General features: G+C 45.1%; 2 protein-coding genes across 2 annotated transcripts in view; one reads left to right on the top strand and one right to left on the bottom strand.

Annotated features, from left to right (window-relative positions):
• The window catches only part of ADCY6 (adenylate cyclase 6), a 57,632-nt gene extending 47,498 nt beyond the window's left edge, over positions 1-10,134 (top strand). Inside the window, exons 19-23 of the mRNA XM_084836956.1 lie at positions 1,252-1,381; positions 3,426-3,689; positions 4,903-5,107; positions 5,262-5,386; positions 7,675-10,134. Coding sequence (XP_084693082.1) covers positions 1,252-1,381; positions 3,426-3,689; positions 4,903-5,107; positions 5,262-5,386; positions 7,675-7,800 — 850 coding nt within the window. The 3' untranslated portion in view covers positions 7,801-10,134. The remainder of the gene's footprint in view (positions 1-1,251; positions 1,382-3,425; positions 3,690-4,902; positions 5,108-5,261; positions 5,387-7,674) is intronic.
• Positions 10,135-12,017: 1,883 nt separating this feature from the next.
• SPMIP11 (sperm microtubule inner protein 11) lies at positions 12,018-23,674 on the bottom strand. Its single transcript, XM_084836985.1, has 4 exons — positions 23,381-23,674; positions 22,205-22,345; positions 20,299-20,443; positions 12,018-12,834 (listed from the first exon to the last, which is right to left on the bottom strand). The coding sequence occupies exons 1-4, from the start codon at positions 23,463-23,465 to the stop codon at positions 12,786-12,788; spliced, it is 420 nt and encodes a 139-aa protein (XP_084693111.1). The 5' UTR covers positions 23,466-23,674; the 3' UTR covers positions 12,018-12,785.
• Between the last annotated feature and the right edge of the window lie 312 nt (positions 23,675-23,986).

Here is a 23,986-nt window from a genome sequence, read left to right as displayed (position 1 = left end):
TTGTTTATTACACTCTGTAGCACTGGTGATGCTATGTAAGTAATAAACGGTATATCAGAAGTACAAGATGGGTACCTGTCTTGCAGAGCTTAAAGTCTAGCATTGGACTAGGTGGAATTTCTGTAGGAAGGGGAAACAACAGAAGGGTAAGAGAAAAAAGATGGAAAAGGGGGGAAAGAGGCAAGGATAACAAGGGACCAATGTAAGCAAATGCAGTTATATGTATGTATTTCTTTATTTTTCTTTATTACATTTCTATACCACCCAATAGCCAAAGGTTATTTCTGGGTGGTTCACAACAATTAAAACCATAAAATACAAGATGATAAAATACAATTTAAAATTTAAAACTACAAAAAATAAAAATAATAGCCAAATAGAAGCTAGCAGCAGTGCAAAGATTTAAAATACAACACTAGATTTAAAAGAGAAACTGAGAAACTAAAATGCCTGGAAAAACAAAAAAATCTTCACCAGGTGTCAAAAAGGGCACAATGTAGAACACCAAGTGAACCTCTTTGGGAAGCTCATTCCACAACTGGGTGCCACAGCAGAAAAGGCCCTCTTCTTAATAGCCACCCACCTCACTTCTTTTGGTGGGGACTCCCGGAGAAGGACCGCTGAAGATGATCTTCAGGTCTGGGCAGGTGTATATGGGAAGAGATGATCCTTCAGGTAACCTGGCCACAAGCCGTTTAGGGCTTTGAATGATACCACCATCACTTTGAATCGAGCCCAGAAATGGACTGGTGGCCAGTGCAGATGGAAAAGTACTGGCATAATATGACCACCTTGGCCAGTTCCAATTAGCAGTCTTGCTGCCCTATTTTGGACCAGCTGAAGTTTCCAGACCATTTTCAAAGGCAGCCCCATATAGGTTTATATGATGTCTAAAGGGTTATGCCCAAGGCTTCATGGTGAGTTTTGAGGAAGGTCTAGAAAAGGAAACACAGAGGTGATTTTTATTTCATTTATTCTTTCTGTGTAGATCCTGTCTGTCTGGGTATAGCACACAAGGTGGCTAACAACAGCAATGACAATGAATTACTGTTGGCATGCTGGGTGTTCTGGAAGGGTCTTCCAGGCATAAGGGGAAGCAAGGGAGAATGGCCCGACTGTTGGGCAGCTCAGGTTGGTAGAGTTGGAAGAGCAAATTGTAGGGCAGGGCTGTGTGAAGGTATGAGAGCAGAAAGATAATACCTTGTCTTTACTCTTCTCTTCTCTCTTCTCTTTCCCCCTTTCTTTCCATAGTTCTGCAGAGGGGAAAGTAGCCCTGCAGTACATGACACCTGTCATTCTGCTGCTTTTTGCTTTGGCACTCTACCTGCATGCCCAGCAGGTGGAGTCTACTGCCCGTCTAGACTTCCTCTGGAAACAACAGGTAGTGGGGGGCAGGGGGGAGTATGGATTCTGGCAGGGCTGGGGGAGGTGGGATGGGTTTGGGGTTTCATGGTGCCGGTGAATACCAAAGTTACCAAGAGATGTTGTTAGTGCAGGGGTAGACAAGTTGGTGCACTCAAGATGTTTTGTAGTACAACTCCCATCGGTCCCAGTCAGCATGGTCAAGGACGTTGGGAGTTGTAGTCCAAAACATCTGGAGGTCACCAGGTTGCCTGCCTCTGTCTTAGTGCTTGCCTGTTGCACAGCACTTTGCCATGCCTTCTCTAGCTTGCCAAGCTCTGAAGTAAAGAGGATCTTAAGGCAGGGAGAAGACTTAGCAGTGCAGCTTCTCTGAGATGCTGGTCTCTGTCAAACCACTCCTTGCCATGCAAACTCCTAATGACGCAGATGTGCACATATTGAGGGTGGTGGGTTGGGGCTATCTTAGCTATAGGGGCCCTGGTTTCATCTTAAGAAATAGACCAAAACCAGATGAGGGGGAAGAGAAATTCCTAGCCAAACCTCCACTGTTCCTGATATTGAGGAATTAGCCTAACTTTGGCTGGGGTGGGGGGAATGGCCATCTCAAGCTAGTGAAACTATTAATTATGTTTTCTTATAGATGTCTTATGATCATACATTGCACAGTGATACAAAACACATACAACCTCAAGCTGTATACTCAAGTACTGGGGCTGCAATGTTTAGCTTGATCAGCTGGGTTTAAAAATCTCTTTGACGCTTCTCTCCATATCCACTTGAAGTCTCAGCATGGATCACAGCACATTGTTAAAATACTTCCCAAACTTAAATGCACACCTTGCCTTGCATATACCACAAACAGTATTTAAATTTGAATCCCATGTACCAGCTTAGCCAACTAGGCACCCCTGCATTGTGGCAGGTCTCCCGTGGGGAAGAATTCTGTAATTGAGGATTAGCCACCAAGAACACCTCTGTCTGAACCTTTGTTGTAGAAACTTGATACACACATACATTGTGGGTCAGCAGGGAGGAGTGGATTTGCAGTTCCCTTTAGTGGTGGTTCCTCGTCCTTGTAAATGTAGTACCCCGCCCCTACCTTCTATCCTGATGTTTTTGAATGGGGGAGACGCTCAGTCCAAAGAGTCAATTCAAGAGTTGCCAGGGCTCGCTTTGATTCTATAATCATAATGTGAAAGTCAAAAGTTTTGATACTGTTTGCAGAATTTATTATCCAGAGAGTCTCCATTTAAAAACAAAACACCCCACTACTGTCCTGTAAGATTGTGAGTGCTGGCTGAAAAGCAAATGGGTAATGCAGGAGCCAATCCCAAGCCAAAGACAGGATTGAGCAGGATTTTGGTTGCTGGGGGGAGCAGGGGAGCTTCAGTCCCATGCATTCCTCTTTGCCCTTCTCCATTACTAGCAGGGAATAACAAATTATGCAGATATATGCAAACCTGCTGAAGGTGCATAATGTGCACAGATTTCAGAATTCAGCTTCACACGGAGCAGAATGTTTTGTTTGTTTAGCCCAGAGATATGAATCCTGTGGTCCTCCAGATGTTGCTGGCAATGTGGGCTAGGGCTAATGGGAATTGGCATTGAATAACATTGGAGGGCCACAGGTCCCTCACCCCTGGAAACATGTAGCTGTGGTGAAAGCTAAGTGGAAGTGAGTAAGGCTTGCATAACTCAAGGCTGGGAAGACTTTGAGGATCTCCTTTGTTTTTATATAGAACCCCAGGATCCATTAACTTGGAGGTGCCTGGTGCAAAAGACCTAACTTAGTATTAACTCATTCTGAGCCTAGGACTGAATACAGCACACAGTCCTGCCACACAAAAATCCATTCCAGGTTACCCCCAAACTTTCTTCATTTCAGTAGCATAGTTTAGCAGGGACAGGGGGAGTTCTTTTGCTGCTGCTGCTGCTGCTGTTGTTATTAAACAGTTGGGAGTCAGAAGTCTGTGCTGACCTGCTGCAAATCACACACACACACACACACACACACACACACACCACCATCACCACGTATAACTGATACCCTTTTTTCCTCCCAGGCTACAGGTGAGAAAGAGGAGATGGAAGAGCTGCAGGCCTACAACCGTCGGCTGCTGCACAACATCCTGCCTAAAGACGTGGCCGCTCACTTCCTGGCCCGGGAACGCCTCAACGACGAGCTCTACCACCAGTCCTGCGAGTGTGTCGCTGTCATGTTTGCCTCAATCAGCAACTTCTCGGAGTTCTATGTGGAGTTGGAAGCCAACAACGAGGGGGTCGAATGCCTGCGGCTCCTCAATGAAATAATTGCTGACTTTGACGAGGTAACTGCCTGCTGTTGCCGCGTGGCTGGAGGGTGGGAAGCACCAAAAGATTGGCAGGGGCCAAAAGATCACCAGTTTTCCTTAGGTAGTGCTGGATGGGAGAATAGAAGGGTAATATGGAATGCTGTCGGTGGGTTTCTTCCGTAACATCTCAACACCGGAGGTCTGCAAGCTGGTTTATTTGGGTGGATAGTGGCTAGTTCACATGACACAACAGCCCATGAGAGTTTAGTTTAGCTGCAGGGACTGTTATGTTGTGCTGGGTGCCTGTGGGCACCATTTTTGCATGGTACCTGTGGGCACCTAGCTTACCGTAGCTTGTTGTTTCATGGGAACCCAGGCAGCATGGCTTGTTGGGAGTGGACAACAACCCAACAACAGCCCATGGCTTATTTGAGGGTTGTTGCCCACTCCAACAAGCCGTGCCGCTTGGGTTCACATGACACAGCAACTGGCGCTGGTGGGGGTGATTATGCAAATTCTACCAGCATGCAGCCATCACGTGCAGTGGAAAAGATAAACTATGGGGCGTATTTCCCTTGCCATGTTCACACAAACTCAGTCAGTGTATTTCTCGGTTTGTTGATTTATTTTTATTTTTTTTAGTCCAAGCTGCCTGAAAAGGTTTGGAAGCCAGTGAACTCAGTGGGTTGGATCCAGGATCTGCCATCTGTAAATGGGAGAGCTCTGCTCGACCTGATTTTCAGGGATCCTCCTCCCCACAGCTCACCACAGCTCACAGCAAGATCCCCCAAATCTCTGTGTAGCATTTTCAGGGGGCTGAAGCGGAGAGGAGGGAGCAGGATGAGGTCTGCTTCAGCCAGCCCATTTGCACACACCCAGTGGATCCAACCCATTGGCTGCTACATGTTAGAAAAGGTATTTTATTTATTTATTTATTATTTCATTTCTATACTGTTCAGTAGCTGAAGATCTCTGGGCAGTATAAAAATGTAGCAATTAAATAAATATAGTTTGTCCAGTGAATAGTCCTTCACTTTGTAGATGCATTCAGATGCTCTTGATTTGTGCTGCAAGGGGTTGTGTGGGGGATACCTGGTTGTCTAAAACTGAATCCTGCTCCTGGAAGAAGCCGTATTGCTGTGCCTGTGCTGTTCAGAGGGGGTGGGGGTGAGGTGTCTTTGAAAGAGTGCTGCAAAGAGCTCCCTCCTGGCAGTAATCGAAAAGGGTCCTTCCTTCCTTCCGCCTGTAGATTATCAGCGATGAACCGTTCAGGCAGCTGGAGAAGATAAAGACCATTGGCAGCACTTACATGGCGGCATCGGGCCTGAACGACAGCACCTACGACCGTGAGGGGCGGTCCCACATCACAGCACTGGCCGACTATGCGATGCGGCTCATGGAACAGATGAAATATATCAATGAACACTCTTTCAATAACTTCCAAATGAAAATTGGTCAGTGGAGCCTGGCGGTGGGGGGAAGGGTTATGCCTGTGCTCGGGAGAGGGTGGGCGGTCTCGAGGTAAAATGGGCTGGCTGTTCAGTTTTGACTGATTTGGCTTCTTCTCTTCTCCCCCTCCCCTGGTATATTTTATTTTTGATTCCATAGGGCTAAACATTGGGCCAGTGGTGGCTGGGGTGATTGGAGCCCGAAAGCCACAGTACGATATCTGGGGCAACACCGTGAATGTCTCTAGCCGCATGGACAGCACTGGCGTCCCTGACCGCATTCAGGTGAGCGAGCGCAGCTGTGGTTTGGCCTCTTTGGGCTGTGGCGAAGGTTGCCAGTATCTAGCCCTGAAGCATGCATCTGTGAACAGCTGTGCACCCAGGAGAGGTTGTTTTTGATCTGAGTATGTATGTGTGTATTGACTTCATTAATTCGTTAACTGCAGGAGTTCTTGGTGGGAGCACAGGAGTATATATTCTGATACAACAATAGAATAGTTTAAATCCTTAAAAAAAACAAGCCCCAAATCACACTGAACGAATAGCAGCATCAAACAGTATTAGGGTGCTTCCAGGCAGAGGACTCCTAGCACTAGCCCTCAAAAGACATTGTGCCACTATTCCATCCCCCCCCCCCCCCCGCTTTTGCTGGTAAGACAAAAGACAGAAGAAGTGAACCTGAGAGAACTGCACATGGAAAACGTCCTTGTCTTGACCTCTTGTAAAATTCCATGAACAAGGCAATGTGATTGCATAGTAAAAGCCTCTTCTGGAAGCACACTTATTCATTCCACCAGTCCAAGGCCCATCCTTTCTACAGCTAAAAGCCTTCCTAAAAGGGGAATTTTATGTATTTAAAATATTTCTAGACTGCCTTTCAGGGCAGAAGCCCTCCCAAGGCGGCTTACAACCATGAAATTCATTATAATGAAAAATGGATACCATAATAAATCAGCCAACATTAATCAAAGCAGCAAACATCAGCATAAAACAACTGGCCAAGACAGTATTAAAAGCCTAGAGTACAACTGCATTCTTTCTTCTTTTCACACAAATCTCCTAAAAGCTAGAAGGGAGTCAGCCAAACAAGCCTTCCTTAGGTGAGAGTTTCACAACGATGGTCCTGCCAGTGGGAAGGACCTTAACCTGGAAGCCTCCTGAGGAACGTTAAATGCAGAGGATCCCTAAGCAAGACCACTTTAAAGGATCTTATGGCAAAAGACAGAAAATATGGGAGGAGACACTCCATGTACTCTGGTCCGAGCCCTTCTGGGGTGTAAGAGCACCGTATCAGCATGCTGAGTAGCTGCAGTGTACCAATTTAAAAGTAAAAGGAGTTTGTTGCAGTTGAGTATGGCATAGCAGTTTCTCACGGTACGGGCCAACTATGCTACAGTTCCTTATGATATTGGAGGATAGTTTAAGAACCACCAGCAACAGCTGGAACGTTTGGGCTAGAGTGAGGATTGTTGCAATCTCATCTCCCCTCCCCTCCCTTTTTGTGAGTAGGTGGGGGTCATACTTAAATGTACAGCCCAGTAGAACTGAAGCCCTTCCTCTCCTTGTAATTGTCATCTGCTACCTGACTTTCCTGGCAATGATTTTGGTGCCTGGGCAGGGTGGGGGGGACACTCTTGGGAGTGGAGGAGGATTCCAGATGAAAGTTGGTATTCACGTTTGGAGGAGATTTAAGGGAGAGGGAGAGGCAATTTGTGTTGCTGTTCTTAATTATTTGTTGTGAGCTGCCTTGGAGACAATATTGGTTGGAAAGGTGTGATTCATACATCTCAAATAAATAAAATACTTTGGAGGGTTGCATTCCTAGGGCTCCCTCTGCTGGCCACCCTGCTGAATTGTTATGGTACATTATGAAGATAAGAACTGTCTTGTTAAATGTCCATCCAGTAGTCCAGCATCCTGTTTCCAGCATAGCTCACAAGGTGCTTCCAAGGAATCTACACATAGCACATAGAGGCAATAGCCCTCCCTTGTCTGTCCCTAGCGTCTGCAGGTATACTGCCTCTGAATGTGGAGGTTCCTTTTACCGTCGCAGCTAATAGCCATAGGATAGACCCAGCCTTCATGAAGCTGTCCACTCTTGTTCTTCTTTTAAATAAATAAATTTTAAAAGCTGTGCAGGTTAGTGGCCATCACTACATTTATTTGTTATTATATTTATATCCTACCATTTTTCCTCTTGGAAGGAACACAAGCTAGCTTACATGGTCTTCCTCATCTCCATTTTATGCTCACAACAGCCCTGTGGGGTAGGTTAGGCTGAGAGTCAGTGACTGATCCAAAGTCACCCAGTAGCTTCATAGCTGTGCGAGGACTGGAACCCAGGTCTCCTGAGTTGCAGTCCAACACTCTTAACCACTACACCATTACATCCTGTGATAGTGAATCCATACGTTATTTCTGTGTTGTGTGAAGAACTGCTACAGCCTTCTCCAACTTGGTATCCTCCAGGTATCTTGGATTACAACTCCCACCATCCCCAGCCAACTTTGAGGCTGCCTGCCTCCACTTTCCCTTTACCCTAACAGCTCTGTCTGTGTCCCCCTTTTTTCTAGGTGACAACTGACCTCTATCAGGTATTGGCAGCCAAAGGTTATCAGCTGGAGTGTCGTGGCATCATCAAGGTCAAAGGCAAAGGCGAGATGACCACCTATTTCCTGAATGGGGGCCCCACCAGTTAGCAAGAGCCTTTACTACAAAGGGACCTCTTAAGCTAGGCTTAGGCAGCATGGGGTTGTTTGATTCGCTCTCTCTCTCTCTCTCTCTCTCTCTCTCTCTCTCTGCTCTGGATTTCTGACACACCCTCCTAAAAGGGAAACCCCCACAACCTCCAAACTCAGATCCTCCATGGTGTTGAAAAAGAGGAGATGTCAGAGGTCACTCTACCCCATAAGAGACTTTTTTATTTATTGGGAGCAAAGCCTAACTTGGAGTGCCCCCTTTTGGGCCTGTGGGTGCTATTTTGGGGTAAGGTAAACAAATTGTTTGTTGGAAACTTTCTGCCTCTCCTGGGGTCAACCAAAGAACCTGATGAGGGGAAGTTGCAGCAGGGGTCACAGTCCCCACCCATGTCTATTTGTGGATCCAGAAAGCTGACGTTCGGCTTTATCGCTGAAGGGGCAGTTGTTCCTTTTTCCCCAGCATTGCCTGGATGTTTTTGAGAGGGGCCCTTTCTCTCTCATGGTGCCCTTTGCCAAGACTTTCAGGAACTTCAGCAGCGGCAGCACTGTTCTGGTGGGGAGGCGGCTTGCCCCCTGATGCATTTTGATTGTTGCATCCTTCAGCAACACCCACTCTGTCTCTCTCTCTTTCTCTCATGCACACACATTCACTGTGAAGTTTGGGAATGTGTCTCTCTTGTGGTGAGGGGTTGTCGCTTGGGGTACAGTTCTCATTTGCCAAATTGCTTTTGTCTGGCTGGATTTACGGGGAGTTGTGACAAACACTGGGGTACTCCCAAGAAAAGGGCCTTGGGGTTGTGGTTTTGATGCCAAAGAGAAGGCAGGGAATGGGCCTTGTTCCCTCCACCTCCCCTGCCATTCCATCTCCCATAATAGCCAGGGAAAGAGGTATCCTACCATATGGAGATGCAACCTGCCTTAGGTGCCTGAAGTTGGAGGGGGGGAGATGGTTGTGTGCACCCCTTCTCTTCCATCTTCCTGCAGGAGGGAGCTTCTTCCTACACATTGGGACCCTAACAGAAAAGAAGTAGCAATTCTTTAACAGGAGCTCTCTCACTCCTGAAATTGGAAGACTGAGCGAGCTCCTTCCTTCCAGTACACTTTCATGAGACTTTTGTTGCTAAGTGCCAAGTCTCTCCCCTCTCCCCCCCGCAAGTTTCCTCATGATTCTACATGAGGCAGTTGGTTTTTCTGGCCTTGTTTTGTGTGTGTGTGTGTGGGGGGGGGGATGTTCCACATCTTTTTTAAAAAATAAAATAAATATATTTATCAAATCATCACAGCTCCAGAAAAGTTCATGAACCCTCCCTTCCATGCTCTTTTTCTCCCCCCTCCCCATGTCAGCTGGGATGCTTATGTGAAGTGGTTTTTGTAACATGTACTTTGAGCATTCTGGGGCCAAGCTTCCCTGAGTGAATGCTTGCTCCAGCCTGCCTAACTTGGGGCAGGGAGAGAGAAAGGCGGTAGGCCACACATCAGCAGAGCGAGGGCCCTGTGTTAATTGCCACATATCAATTGGAGAGAATTTGGAACTGGGGTGGAAGAGAAGGAGAACCGCACTCCCTTTTTTAAAGAAAAACTATTTTCTTAGCAAATGTGGATGGGGATTGGAGTTCTCCCTGCACGAGTACTGTTTGTTCATAGGAACTGCCAAGGCTTTGTCTTCAGGTTTTGAAGGAGCTCGTACCCTTAAGTGGCAAAAGGGTGTGTGTAAAAATAAATGCTCCAGAAGGGTTGTTATTTGGGGAAGAACAGCTGTCCTTTTGAAAATGCTTTACATACTGATTCCATCTACTTAGCTCCTGTAAGGCCAGCGAGACACCTTGCAGAGCAAAGACATGCAGCCTATTTTCCCTTTTATGGAGGGGATAAGATTGTAATTCCCATGATGGCTGCAATTCTGTTCTTATCCAGATAGACCATCTTTGGCCCATTTTTCACTTGATCCTGTTCCAAGAAATTTTTATATTCATAGCAGCTGTGGACTGAACTGGTGACCTGGTGGCAGGCTTTTGTATGGATGTGTCCCACTACCATTGTTTTCGTCTTGTCCCCATTGAATCTAATATTGGCAAGCTACAGACCCCTCCCCACTGCCCCCCCCTTTGTCAAGTGGGATTCCAGTACTAAAACAGAGATTCTTTGAAAATGGGGTTTATTTTGCTCAACTCTTTATCAAAAGGGACGTCAAAGGGGGAACATCCAAGCCATGCAGAGGCAAGAAAGCTTTGTAAAGTCTCTGTTCCTTTAAAGCAGATGAATGAAGGGAAAACCAAGTGTTTTAATGCAAAAAATAAATAAATAAATAAATATGAAGTTACCTTTTTTGTTTTTAAAGAAAAAAAGGAAGTGGGGAAATGGTGTCTTTTTTTAAATTTTCTCCGTTAAAAAAGCTCTTTTATTGCTTTAAATTTTTTTAAAGAAAAGCTTGGTTTTTGTTTTTTTAATGGGCAGCAACTGCCTTTGTGTATAGCCTATGCTTTATTGGTGCCGACCTTGGGGGCAGGCTATGTGAGAGGAGAAAAGTGAATGTTTTGAAAAACAAACCACCCAACCCAGATCTCCCCGATCCCTCTAGGGCTAGTGCTAAAACAGCTCAGTTGTATTCCTTTGGGGAGGCGTGTGAGTGAAGTGGGCGATACGGCACTTATTTGGTACTTTTTCCCTTTTTTGTGTGTATATATATATATAAATTATATATTAAAGATCACTTTCTATTACATTGTTTCATTCTTCTGTGCTGTAAACTTCATATCTTTTTTTCCCTTCCACCCTGCCCAGACACATGTGTGCGCATGCACGCACACATACACACACACACACACATACATATATATATATGGAGGGCAGAGGTAAGTATGAGAATTGTATAATTTATTAAGACTGTTGCACAATTAAGAAATCCTAGGGTGCAATCCTAGGGTGCAATCAAGAAATCCGGTGCAATCTGGGAGTATGCCCCATTGAACAGAATGGGACTTCCTACTCAGTAAACGTACATGGGATTGCACTGTTCAATAATCGTTCACATTTTAATTGATTTTACATCTGCACGCATTTGTATACGAATGAAACAATCCTTTTGAAGAAAAAACATCCTTAGTTTTTAGATTATGCATGTACATGTCACAGCAGGCCTTCCTTCCTTAGAAGAGGAGGCATTCCTTCCATTAGAGGGAGATGTGTTTGTGTGTGTGAGTGCCTGAGAGATAGAGAGATGCCCTCTTCTAAGATAGTGCCTGACACACACAATTGATGTCGCCTTCCCCATCCCTTGTCTAATCAAATCATATGGTGGGAGGTATAGTCCAATGCATCTGGAGGGCACAACTTGGGGAAGGCTGCTTAAAGTTCTTGAATTTTAAAGTATTTTAACAATTCTTAAAAATCTGTTACCTGATTGATCAGGCTCACATCTTGAGATGCTTAAAAGACTTTTAAATGTTCAGTCACTCAATTAGATTACAAACACCTCAGCCATAACACCTCAGCCATAACAATGTGCACACCTGTATTTCTGCACATTGGTATCCCACAGCATTTACCACCAAGGCTCTCAAGCTCCATCACTATCCAGTACATCTCCTTACAACATGTCAGGCCTTAGAGAGAGATCATCTTCCTTAAGTTATTCATCAGGTTCAGCTGTTTTCAAGCACGGTAAGGTTCCAGATCTGCAAGCATGTTTTACATTTCCTAGAGGGATAGGGTTGGTAAGCAAAAAGCTTTTAAAAAGAGGGTGATTCTGTTTCCGTGTGAAGCTGGATGCTGGAGCAACTGAGGGAGAGCACTGCGCCGGTCTGCTTCCAGCCACTGCTTTTCATTCTCTTAGCTTTGGTCTTCCTCTCCTTTTCTCAGAAAAGTGTGGGGCACGGAAAACACAATGCTATCCAAATGGGAAAATGGGGTAGAGATAACCTATTCTCAAATTCAACTTCAATGCCTATAAACATGTCTTAGTTCAGAACATGTTTCATCTAGTTCTTACCTAAATATTTACCACCATGACTGCATTAAATTTAGCTACATTTACACTGTCATTCAAAAACAAACATATACTTATTACATGCCTAGGTGTACATTCACTTAGCATGTATTTACAGCACAATGGCCTTGTCATGGGAATGTTAGGAACCTTTCTCATTCCAGTACAAGTTAAAAAAAAAAAAAGATAAATATAAATATAGTACAAGATAAAGGAAATAGAAGACTTACATGAGAGGATGTTATGTAATTGATTTTATTTTACATCTTTTGAAAGCATATGTTCACATCTTTCTTTAGTATAGTCTTAACATTTTCTATGATGGAAACCCCAAAACTATTCCTTGGAAGTTTATTCACCATTCCAATTATGCTTGTATTTAAAAGGCTGTCCCACCCCCCACCCCCGCCTATCAGTCTGCAACCCTGTTCCTTAGAGGACAAGGGCAAAGGGTTGGATCCAGAATTAAGTTTGTCACACTTAGGTTCCACTGAAATCAATACAAAAAGCTCTTAACATGCATCACAAAATCCAAATAAAGCTAGTGTTGTCTCTGGATATAAGTGGAACTAAGTCAGAAATATAGCTTGGTACCGGGTACACATGCAAACTTAACACATGCAGACTTAACTTACTGTGTGTAGAGCTGCAGGGTAACTTGGTCATCTGAATCCTATCACTGGCAGGTTAAGAAATCTTGACCATGCTTCATGATCTAATCAAAACTTTAGGGAAGCACAAATGTGTATATGGAATTTCCTCCACTACTTGACAGGGATGAAAAGCATGCCAAGTGATTACAAGCCTGCTGTGGTGAATGTACCGCTTGGTGAATGATAATTTTCTCTTCCAATTCTTATGCAAGAAGAAGAAAACAACACATAGATGACCGCATTCAGCCCATTTATTGGTACATAGGCTGCCTTGGGCCGTAACACAGGAACATGTTGTTGTACAACTGCACTCTCATAGTTCTTGTTATGGTTCTCCAATGAGGCACTCAAAACAAGCTGAAGAGAGGGTTGCTGATCGCCATGCGGTCTATAAATCTGCAGCAAAACAAAAACATTAATTCACCATCTTGTCTGCTATTATGTGATCTGACAGAAGTGATATTCAGAGTACATTACAGTTTCCTAAAACATAACACAGAAGTGTAGCAACCTGTTCTAGGGTGACTGTTTTTTAAAACAAACATTGAATGAATGTCTCTCTTAAGAAAAAGCAATGGAGCAGTGCATAAGGGGTGTATTCCAACTCTGGCCTCCAGTTAGGAGGGCTAACTTCATCCAAAACATAAAATGGAGGGAAGTGACCACTTCAGTGGCCCTTTTAGATCGTCCCAGGAACACTCTCTATCCCCTGAGGAGATGTAGTAAATGGCATTCTAGCTACGCCTCCCACTGTTCTTGTAGGGCAGGGCAAGAAATCAACATAATAATGGGGAACAGAGTGCTTAGCAATGTTTTACATATTATTTAGTTTGGGCATCTTCTGTTGGAATAATGGAATACATTTATTGCTCTCAAGCTGAAGAAGAACTGTGAGTGGCTAGCTTACTACAGAAAGTAATTGTTCCACTTTAAGGTGTTTTGATGTATGCTATTCATCTTGCATACATCAAAACACCTACAAGCTAGGCTTCAGCAGTATGTGAACCGAGAACTACCGGAAGTACAAGCTGGGTTTTGAAGAGGCAGAAGAACTAGAGATCAAATCGCCAACATTGGCTGGATCATGGAGAAAGCAAGTTGTTGTTGTTGTTCAGTCGTTCAGTCGTGTCCGACTCTTCGTGAACCCATGGACCATAGCACGCCAGGCCTTCCTTTCCTGCGCTCTCTCCCGGAGCGTGCTCAAGTTCATATTCATTGCATCGGTGATGCTATCTAGCCATCTCATCCTCTGCCGTCCCCTTCTCCTTTTGCCTTCAGTCTTTCCCAGCATCAGGGTCTTTTCCAGAGAGTTTTCTCTTCGCATTAGGTGGCCAAAATATTTGAGCTTCAGCTTCAGTATCTGTCCTTCCAATGGGCAATCAGGGTTGATTTCCTTTAGGATGGACTGATTTGACCTCCTTACAGTCCAGGAGACTCGTAAGAGTCTTCTCCAGCACCACAGTTCGAAAGCATCAATTCTTCCGCACTCAGCCTTCCTTATAGTCCAGCTCTCACAGCCATACATTACTACTGGGAAAACCATAGCTTTGATTATGCGGACCTTTGTCAGCAAGGTGATGTCTCTGCTTCTTACTATGCTGTCTAGGTTTGCCATAGCTTTCCTCCCAAGGAGCAAGCGTCTTTTAATTTCATGGCTACAGTCACCGTCTGCGGTGATCTTGGAGCCCAAGAAAGTAAAATCTGTCACTGCTTCCATTTCTTCCCCTTCTATATGCCAGGAAGTGATAGGGCCAGATGCCATGATCTTCGTTTTTTTAATGTTGAGTTTCAAACCAGCTTTTGCACTCTCCTCTTTCACCCTCAACAAGAGGCTCTTGAGATCCTCTTCGCTTTCTGCCATTAGGGTGGTATCGTCTGCATATCAGAGGTTGTTGATAATTCTCCCAGCAATCTTAATTCCGACCTCTGATTCATCCAACCCGGCGTTTCTCATGATGTACTCTGCATATAAGTTAAATAAGCAGGGTGACAATATGCAGCCTTGTCGTACTCCTTTCCCAATTTTGAACCAATTGGTTGTTCCATGTCTGGTTCTTACTGTTGCTTCTTGACCCTCGTACAGGTTTCTCAGGAGACAGGTAAGGTGGTCTGGTACTCCCATCACTTTAAGAATTTGCCACAGTTTGTTGTGATCCACACAATCAAAGGCTTTAGCGTAGTCAATGAAGCAGAAATAGACATTTTTCTGGAATTCTCTTGCTTTCTCCATAATGCAGCGAATGTTGGAGATTTGATCTCTAGTTCCTCTGCCTCTTCTAAACCCAGCTTGTACTTCCGGTAGTTCTCGGTTCGCATACTGCTGAAGCCTAGCTTGTAGGATTTTGAGCATCACCTTGCTGGCATGTGAAATGAGCGCAATTGTGCGGTAGTTTGAACACTCTTTGGCGTTGCCCTTCTTTGGAATTGGAATGTAAACTGACCTTTTCCAGTCTTGTGGCCACTGTTGAGTGTTCCAGATTTGTTGGCATATTGAATGCAGCACTTTAACAGCATCATCTTTTAGGATTTTAAATAGCTCGGCTGGAATACTGTCATCTCCGCTAGCTTTGTTGTTACTAATGCTTCCTAAGGCCCACTTGACTTCACTCTCAAGGATGTCCGGCTCAAGTTCAGTGACCTCACTCTCATGGCTATCAGGGACATTCAGATCTTTCCTGTATAGTTCTTCTGTGTATTCTTGCCACCTCTTCTTAATCTCATCTGCTTCTGTTAGGTCCCTGCCTTCTTTGTCCTTTATCATGCCCGTCTTTGCACAAAACGTTCCCTTGAGATCTCCAATTTTCTTGAAGAGATCTCTAGTCTTTCCCATTCTGTTGTTTTCCTCGATTTCTTTGCATTGTTCATTTAAGAAGGCCTTCTTGTCTCTCCTTGCTATTCTCTGGAACTCTGCATTCAGTTGGCTATATCTTCCCCTTTCTCCCTTGCTTTTCGCTTCCCTTCTTTCGTGAGCTACTTGTAAAGCCTCATCAGACAGCCACTTTGCTTTCTTGCATTTCTTTTTCTTTGGGATGGATTTCGTTGCTGCCTCCTGAACAATGTTACGGACCTCCGTCCATAGTTCCTCAGGCACTCTGTCTATCAGGTCTAATCCCTGAAATCTATTCCTCACCTCCACTGTATATTCATGAGGGATATGATTTAGGTCATACCTGAACGGTTTAGTGGTTTTCCCGATGTTCTTCAATTTAAGCCGAAATTTTGCAAGAAGCAGCTCATGATCTGAGCCACAGTCAGCTCCAGGTCTTGTTTTTACTGACTGTATGGAGCTTCTCCATCTTTGGCTGCAAAGGACATAATCAATCTGATTTCGATATTGACCATCTGGTGACGTCCATGTGTAGAGTCGCCTCTTGTGCTGTTGGAAAAGAGTGTTTGCTATGATCAGCATGTTCTCTTGGCAAAACTCTATTAGCTTTTGTCCTGCTTCATTTTGTACACCAAGGCCATGCCTGCCTGTTATCCCAGTGATTTCTTGACTTCCTACTTTAGCATTCCAATCCCCTATGATGAAGAGGACATCTTTTTTTGGTGTTAGTTCTAGAAGGTGTTGTAGGTCTTCATAGAACCGATCAACCTCAGCTTCTTCGGCGTCAGTGGTTGGGGCATAGACTTGAATTACTGTGATGTTGAATGGTTTGCCTTGGATTCGTACTGAGATCATTCTATCATTTTTCAGATTGTACCCCAGTACTGCTTTTCCCACCCTTTTGTTGACTATGAGCGCTACTCCATTTCTTCTAAGGGATTCTTGCCCACAATAGTAGATATGATGATCACCTGAATTAAATTCGCCCATGCCTGTCCATTTGAGTTCACTGATTCCCAAGATGTCGATGTTCAATCTTGCCATCTCATGTTTGACCACCTCCAGCTTACCTTGATTCATTGATCTGACATTCCAGGTTCCTAAACAATATTGTTCTTTACAGCATCGGATTTTCTTTTCACCACCAGACACATCCACAGCTGAGTGTCCTTTCGGCTTTGGCCCAGCCGCTTCACTCTTTCTGGCACTACTTGGAAATACCCTCTGCTCTTCCCCAGTAGCATATTGGACACCTTCCGACCTGAGGGGCTCATCTTCCGGCGTCATATCTTTTAGCCTTGTGATACGTTCCATGGGGTTTTCTTGGCAAGAATACTGGAGTGGGTTGCCATTTCCTTCTCCAGTGGACCACATTTTGTCAGAACTCTCTGCCATGACCTGTCCGTCTTGGGTGGCCCTGCACGGCATAGCTTATGGCTTCACTGAGTTACGCAAGCCCCTTCGCCACAACAAGGCAGTGATCCATGAAGGAGAAAGCAAGAGAATTCCAGAAAAACGTCTATTTCTGCGTCATTGACTACGCTAAAGCCTTTGATTGTGTGGATCACAACAAACTGGAAAATTCTTAAAGTGATGGGAGTACCAGACCACCTTACCTGTCTCCTGAGAAACCTGTACAAGGGTCAAGAAGCAACAGTAAGAACCGGACATGGAACAACCAAGTGGTTCAAAATTGGGAAAGGAGTATGACAAGGCTGCATATTGTCGCCCTGCTTATTTAACGTATATGCAGAGTACATCATGAGAAACGCCGGGTTGGATGAATCACAGGTCGGAATTAAGATTGCTGGGAGAATTATCAACAACCTCCGATATGCAGATGATACCACCCTAATGGCAGAAAGCGAACAGGATCTAAAGAGCCTCTTGTTGAGGCTGAAAGTGGAGAATGCAAAAGCTGGTTTGAAACTCAACACTAAAAAAACGAAGATCATGGCATCTGGCCCCATCACTTCCTAGCATATAGAAGGGGAAGAAATGGAAGCAGTGACAGATTTTACTTTCTTGGGCTCCAAGATCACCGCAGACGGTGACTGTAGCCATGAAATTAAAAGACGCTTGCTCCTTGGGAGGAAAGCTATGGCAAACCTAGACAGCATAGTAAGAAGCAGAGACATCACCTTGCCGACAAAGGTCCATTTAATCAAAGCTATGGTTTTCCCAGTAGTAACGTATGGCTGTGAGAGCTGGACTATAAGGAAGGCTGAGCGCCGAAGAATTGATGCTTTTGAACTGTGGTGCTGGAGAAGACTCTTACGAGTCCCCTGGACTGCAAGGAGGTCAAATCAGTCCATCCTAAAGGCAATCAACCCTGAGTGCTCATTGGAAGGACAGATACCGAAGCTGAAGCTCAAATATTTTGGCCACCTAATGCGAAGAGAAAACTCTCTGGAAAAGACCCTGATGCTGGGAAAGATTGAAGGCAAGAGGAGAAGGGGACAGCAGAGGATGAGATGGCTAGATAGCATCACCGACGCAATGAATATGAACTTGAGCACACTCCGGGAGAGAGCGCAGGACAGGAAGGCCTGGTGTGCTATGGTCCATGGGGTCACGAAGAGTCAGACACGACTGAACAACAACAATTAATCTTGCTCTGCCAATTCATTAAGTGTTGGGAGTGGTTCACACCCACTCTGACTGGATGTTTTACTCTCTTAAGTAGATCTTTGTCTCCTGAATAAGAAAGGTTCTATTAGTATTTTGCATAATAATCTTCATCGTTTGGTCTTTTGGCCTCACCCCCACAGTTCTTTTATCTCTAATCACATCTACCCACAGAGGTTACCGCTTTGTAAAGCTTATGCCACAATTAGGGCACAATCCTATGGGGGCAGGCAGCCGCCTCCAAACTTGGAGGCGACTGCCTATCCAATGCAGGGCAGGAGAAGCACAGAGGGGATCGTTCCCTCTGTGCTTCTGCCCTTCATTTGCAGCTAGACAGCCAATTTCAGCTGTCTAGCAGCAGGAAGGCAGAGCGGGGGAGGAGGCTGCCAGATGACACATAGGATGTCTCGTACTGGCATTTCCGCCTTCCCTGCCCCAGAACACCCTGTTTTGGCCGCTCCGTGCTCGTCTTCGGAGTGAGGCAGCATGGGGGGGGGGAGGTCGGTTCCCTGGGAACCGACCTTGGTTCATGGGCTCTGAGGTCAGTTCCTGGAAAATCAGATATCCTGTGGCCATCTAGCCGCTGACTAGCGGCCATAGGATTGCTCCCTAAATGTGTTAATCTTTAAGTTGCCATAGGACTATTTGACCTGTTTGTACCTAATGACAGCCCAGAGTATGGGTTGAGTATGGGTTGTTGATCCTGGGCTCTCATTATGTGTGAACCCAGAACTAGGAGTTAATTGGTTTGTTAACCATGAACAACCCAGGAAGAGAACCCATGGTTTGTTGTTGGGTTGTGAACTATGGGCTGTCATGATGTGCAAACTCAGAACCATAAGTTGTTCATGGGTTGTTTTGCCAGGCTGCAGAGGCCAAGAGTGGTAAGAAAACCCAGTTGCTCTACATGCTAGTACTATGGCACTGCAAAGACATTTAGGATACATGGAGGGAGTGGGCGAAGGAGGAGAGAAACAAACCCAGGAATTGAAAAAACCTGTGCTTTGGGCAATCATCTGGCAGACAAATCATGGATAAACTCTGGGTAAGACAACAACCCATACTCTGGGTTGTCATTACGTGTGAACCAGTGTTTGCAGCAACAAACCAACACAACTATTCCTTCCAGAGGAGTAACCATGTTATGAAGTGGACAGGGTCTATGAAAGTTTATGCCAGAATAAATTTGTTAGTCTGTAAGGTGCCACAAGAGTCTTTGTTAGTACAACTACTCCCATAATCTCGAGCTAATTGTTAGCTTTTGGTGTATGTCAAATTTTTAACCATGGCGATGGAGTCAGAGGAAAGGGGCTAACACATTTTTGGTTTTTCGTGGTAAGTTTCTTTTCTCTACACCAGGGGTGGGTGTCAACCTTCACCATTGGCTATGCCGGTTAGGGCTGATGGGAGGTGTAGAACAAAACATCTGGAGGGCCACAAGTTGCCCACCCTTGTGTCTATACTTTTCATGGAGGAATGTGGACCAAAGGCCTACTCACAAACAGCACCTGAGGTGATAAACTTGTGTCTGTGTTCCACAGTCTCTCTGCAAATGTGGACATGCAAAATAACTGAAATGTTCCTTCATATGAAAATGTTTCCTGCACATACAAAACTAGATATTGGGAAGAAGTATTTATGCCTAAGTGCCTCAAATAATATATAGAAAGTTGGAATGGTAATAAATAACTTTCTCCCTGACACTTATTATCGATGCATAGGCCCCTTTGCGGGGGCGGGGGGGGGGGAGAGAATATTCTGTCTCATATGAGCATGCCTCCTGCAGTACAAAGTGACACAGCCCAGGTACAGGTTTACCACCTCATCTGCTGTGTTTGAGAACTAGGTCTTAGTCAAATAAAACATCCATCCAATAATAGTTCAGATAAGGCTGGACCTGCCTTGTGCAATGGTATCCTAATGATTCTTTGGCTATGGGGCAGTATAGAAATTTATTATTATTTATTATTACATTTATTAATCGCCCATCTGGCTGGTCACCCAGAAATGGAATGAATGAATGAATGATTCTGTCAGGTTTGGGTTTGCACAGTGTTCGCAGAGATGGAGGGGTACTGTCCACCCCTACCCTATATTTGTACATTGATTTCTTTGTATTTATGTACACTGGAGGGCCAAACTGAACATTCCAAAAGGGTCCATGAATTCACTGAAAGTAGCCATCCTGCATCTCCTCAGTGAAGTCTAGTAAGAGAAGATGTATGATGTGATGTCCCTATATTCAGAGTTACCATCCAGAGGTGGTGGTGGTGGGGAACCCTTCAGTGCATCCCTCATAACATCTGATTTAGCCCTGAGACACCTTGATTGAAGGATGGGGATTAGACCCTCCATACTGGGCTGGCTGGGGGTGACCAATTCTCTGCCTCCCACTGTATGCTCACTTGGTCATGGGGCTCCGCAGCTGGGGGTACCTTTGTACCCTCATCCAAGGTATGGCATCTTCTGGCTTCACTGACAGATCTATAGGCAGCCACCAGCCGATATCTTGTCCACAGGTCAATGGTAACCTGTACTCTTGCTTGGTGTCTAGAAAAGTCACCAAAGAATTTTGGCCGTTAGATGGAAGAAACCAGAGGCTGTCTGAAGCAGTGGTGCAGTCAGATAATTTTAGACCCTGGACTTAATTATCGGGGGGGGGGGAGGTGTTCAGACAGCCATGTGAATTAAGTAGTGAAGCATAGAACTAACATTTCTCCTCGTCCTGTCATTCCATGTTTCATAACTGGTTCTACATTGTTGATCCGTTCGAGCAAAAGAAAGAAAACCTATTTGCAAACCCTGTCAAAAAAATACTCTGAGCATGTACGGTTTTGCATGTTAAACTCAAATCATAGCACTATTGGAAAATGGAGTTTGCTTTAGCTGCTATGATGCTAAACACATTTACTTGGGAATACACACCATTTTGTTGTAGAGAAGGTTAATATATTTTTAAAGTAAAGAAAATAATAAAATGAGCACATGCAACCATGTGCATGTCTAGCTGGCTGCCTCCTAACTCTACAATGTTTAAAAATAAGAAAAAGGATGCTCCAGCGAGCAGCTCTAGCCCTGGTGGACCCTAGCATGCCCATGCTGGCCCAGGTGCTGACGCAGGGCCTGTTTGCTATTGCCCCCTTCACCTGCTGCTCTGGATGGTCATTTGGGGGCCTGGACTTCGGCCCTGAGGTCCAGTCCTAACTGTACCACTGGTCTGGAAGCATGGGAGAGAAGGGTCTTGGTGAAAGGGCTGGCCTTCAATGCTTGCCAGAATCCGTTGACTTGAGCATGAGCCTGAGCAACTAGGGAGGCATCACGAGTAGATAAATAAACGGTGGGCTCAAGCTAGTGCTCTGCCCATTGAGCTTTGCTTGGCAGCAGTGTCCCAGAGTGCTCTTGAGCAGCACGGGCTCTAGCGCTTGAGCTGCGACCCCTTGCTTGCTCGCTTGCTCCTGTTGTCTAACTATTCTGTCCTCCTTTCCCGGAGAACCAAGGAATGCTGTGTCCTTGACTCTGCTGAACCTTTTAGCCCCGACTGTCTAGTTCTCGGCACTGTTGTGATTGGTTTCTCAGCTTAGAAAGGTTCTGTTCAGAGGTGTTTGCTTGCTGTCCAGTAGGAGAAGAGAAAATCAGGAAGCCATCAGTCGCAGGGAAAAGAAAAGAGGAAACCTACCAGTGCACAAAAGCTTATTATTAAGTCCAGTATGTTTCAAACAGTTCTCCCTAAGGGACACACTTGAACATAAAATTTCAACTTGGTATCTACAGATTATTGCAACTTGTTACTGCTGTTATTAAATGTATTTTTTAATAATTTAAAAAAATCTTGTGCACCTGGAGGTTTCTGGCCTTCCTTTCCCTGCTGTACAGACGGGGCTGGCTGTCACGTCGGTGCAGTGAGTAAGACACAAGTGTAGGTTGGAGGTCTCTGGCACAGGGCATCAGCTTCCTTTTCAGAGAACCCAGGGTCCTTCAGCCCTCCTTCCTTCTCCAAGCCTGCCTCCCAGCATTCTCTTGGACAGTGTATTTTCCATACCCATAGCTGCTTTTAACCCAGAGGCCCTTGCACCCGGTCCATATCCTCTGACTCATGAGTATGGGCTTTCCTCTAAGACAGGGATGTAGGAGCCTGTGGCCCTCCCACCCCCGTCAGCCCAGTGAGCATGGCCAATAGTCAGGAGTGATAGGAGTTGTAGTCCAACATTTGGAGGGCCACAGGTTCCCTACGCCTGTAAGGGATCCCAGAAAGTCCCTGTGCTTTTGCTGAAACCCTTATTTAAATCCTGCCTTTGGAGCTTCTTCACCTACATTTCTTGAGCTGCATCCGTTTGATAGCCTCTTGATACTTGCTGTAGCTGCCCTGGTGTACAGTGCCATCAGACCCTGCTGGTCCTATGGGTGGCAGCTTTGGGTAGAAAAGTTCCAGTTTGGGGGTTGGTGTTGTTCCTACTGCAGATGGACAGAAGAAAAACAAAAGTCACTGTGGATGATAGCAGGTTGCAGAGCAAAGAAAATGGAACAAACATCCGTTCATAGGAACAGAAATGTCTGAAGTTGCCTGATGGTTGTTCCATTTCTGAAGCTAAGCAGGACTGGACATGGCTGGTACCTGGATGGGAGACTCCCTAGGAATCCTATGTATACCATGCCGATCTCTTGCAAAAAAGGGTGGGAGCCAAGAATTATCTAAACTTTTAAGGGACATCTTGTTTGCTAAGCATGGAGCAGTGTTTCAGCCAAGCTGTCATATTAGAGACTGACCAATATCCTAATGTTCAGGTCTTCGTTTGAAATGAAGTCCAATCTAGATAAACAACTAATCTCCCTGGATGTTCAACTTCAGACTGAAGATGGGAGACAACATATTTGAGACACATACAATATAGGAACCTTCCTCAACCTGGTGCCCTCCAGTTGTGTTAGGCTGCAACTCCTGTCATCCCCAGCCGGCATGGCTAATGGTCAGGAGTGCTGGGAGTTGTAGTCCCATGACTGTTGACATGGCTTCCCCTTAAAGAACCCTGGCAATGGTAGTTTGGTGACAGTGCTAGGAGTCTCATTAAAGATCCATAGCCTTCCTAAGGGAACAGTAGTTCTCAGGGTTTCCTGAGGTGAAGGAATGACAGCTAAACTGGTTCAAGTCCTTTGCACTGCGATTAGTGTTGGTGAAACCCAGGAAAGATGACAGTGACCTGGTTCACATGATACGGCACAGCTCGTGGGCGCCACTTTGCACATCCAACCCCTGCTCTGGAGTTTTCATGTTGTACAAACCCGGCTAGTGTGGGTTATGCAAGGGTTAAACCGAGCTCACCAGGTTCACACAACATGACAATCCCCAAGTGGGGGGGCTGGATATGCAAAATGGCTGCTGCATGCACCACAGCTTCATGGTAGATTAAATAACCCAGCGGGCTGTTGTGTCATGTGAACCGCCCCATTTTATTATCCAGTGAAATAAATGTTTGTGGACAACTTCCTTACCTGGCACTTCATGCTCAGTTAATGCTAGTCTTCTGTCCCGAAAGGGATCCTGATGTCCCATAAAAGTTAATCCAAAGAAAGCCATTACCTGGGCCTTATTTCCCTGTAGGTTCAACTGCCATCCACAGCCTCCCAACTGCAATTGTTCTGCCTCCTGGCTTCTAAAGCATCTGTTTGCTGTGTTGCCATGGTGATGCACACCCAGCTTGCCTTGTTTACTGGAGTTTCATAACCAGTCAACACCTGAGTGCGTGAGATGGCAACTTAAGAAAAATTTATCTTGATGTAATAGGTCTGGTTTGGGGAAAGATATAGAAAGATGAAAACATTTATTTCTCTCCAGTGTTGTGACTTTATTAATTGTATTATTTGCATGTGATTGCCAATAACGAAAAAACCATTCCATCAAATGCCTAGGTTTGCTGTTAACATATTTGTTTTGCTTGCCAGTTGTACTAAATAGTGGGCAACTTACAGTTGCCTAATTAGGAAATTAGCATAAGCAAAATAACTATTGAGAAGGGCTGGCACCCATAACAGCTTCTAGCTTTATAGTAGATGTCAGCTGTTGAGCCCTCTTGAAATACCAACTATGCAGAGTAGGGC

Source organism: Heloderma suspectum, chromosome 2 (assembly GCF_057233095.1).
Source record: "Heloderma suspectum isolate Gila_16-S chromosome 2, 16-S_ref, whole genome shotgun sequence".
Classification (NCBI taxonomy): Eukaryota; Metazoa; Chordata; class Lepidosauria; order Squamata; family Helodermatidae; genus Heloderma; species Heloderma suspectum.
This window is presented reverse-complemented; position numbering and strand designations above follow the sequence as displayed.

What these genes read in the sequence shown, in the direction of transcription:
- SPMIP11 (XM_084836985.1), bottom strand. Translation starts at nt 23,465, where the DNA reads ATGGCTTTCTTTGGATTAACTTTTATGGGACATCAGGATCCCTTTCGG. An exon ending in ACGGATGCAGCTCAAGAAAT is followed by an intron (nt 20,444 to 22,204) that starts GTAGGTGAAGAA and finishes TGACTTTTCTAG; the next exon opens with ACACCAAGCAAGAGTACAGG. An exon ending in CTGCGGAGCCCCATGACCAA is followed by an intron (nt 12,835 to 20,298) that starts GTGAGCATACAG and finishes GTTTTGCTGCAG; the next exon opens with ATTTATAGACCGCATGGCGA.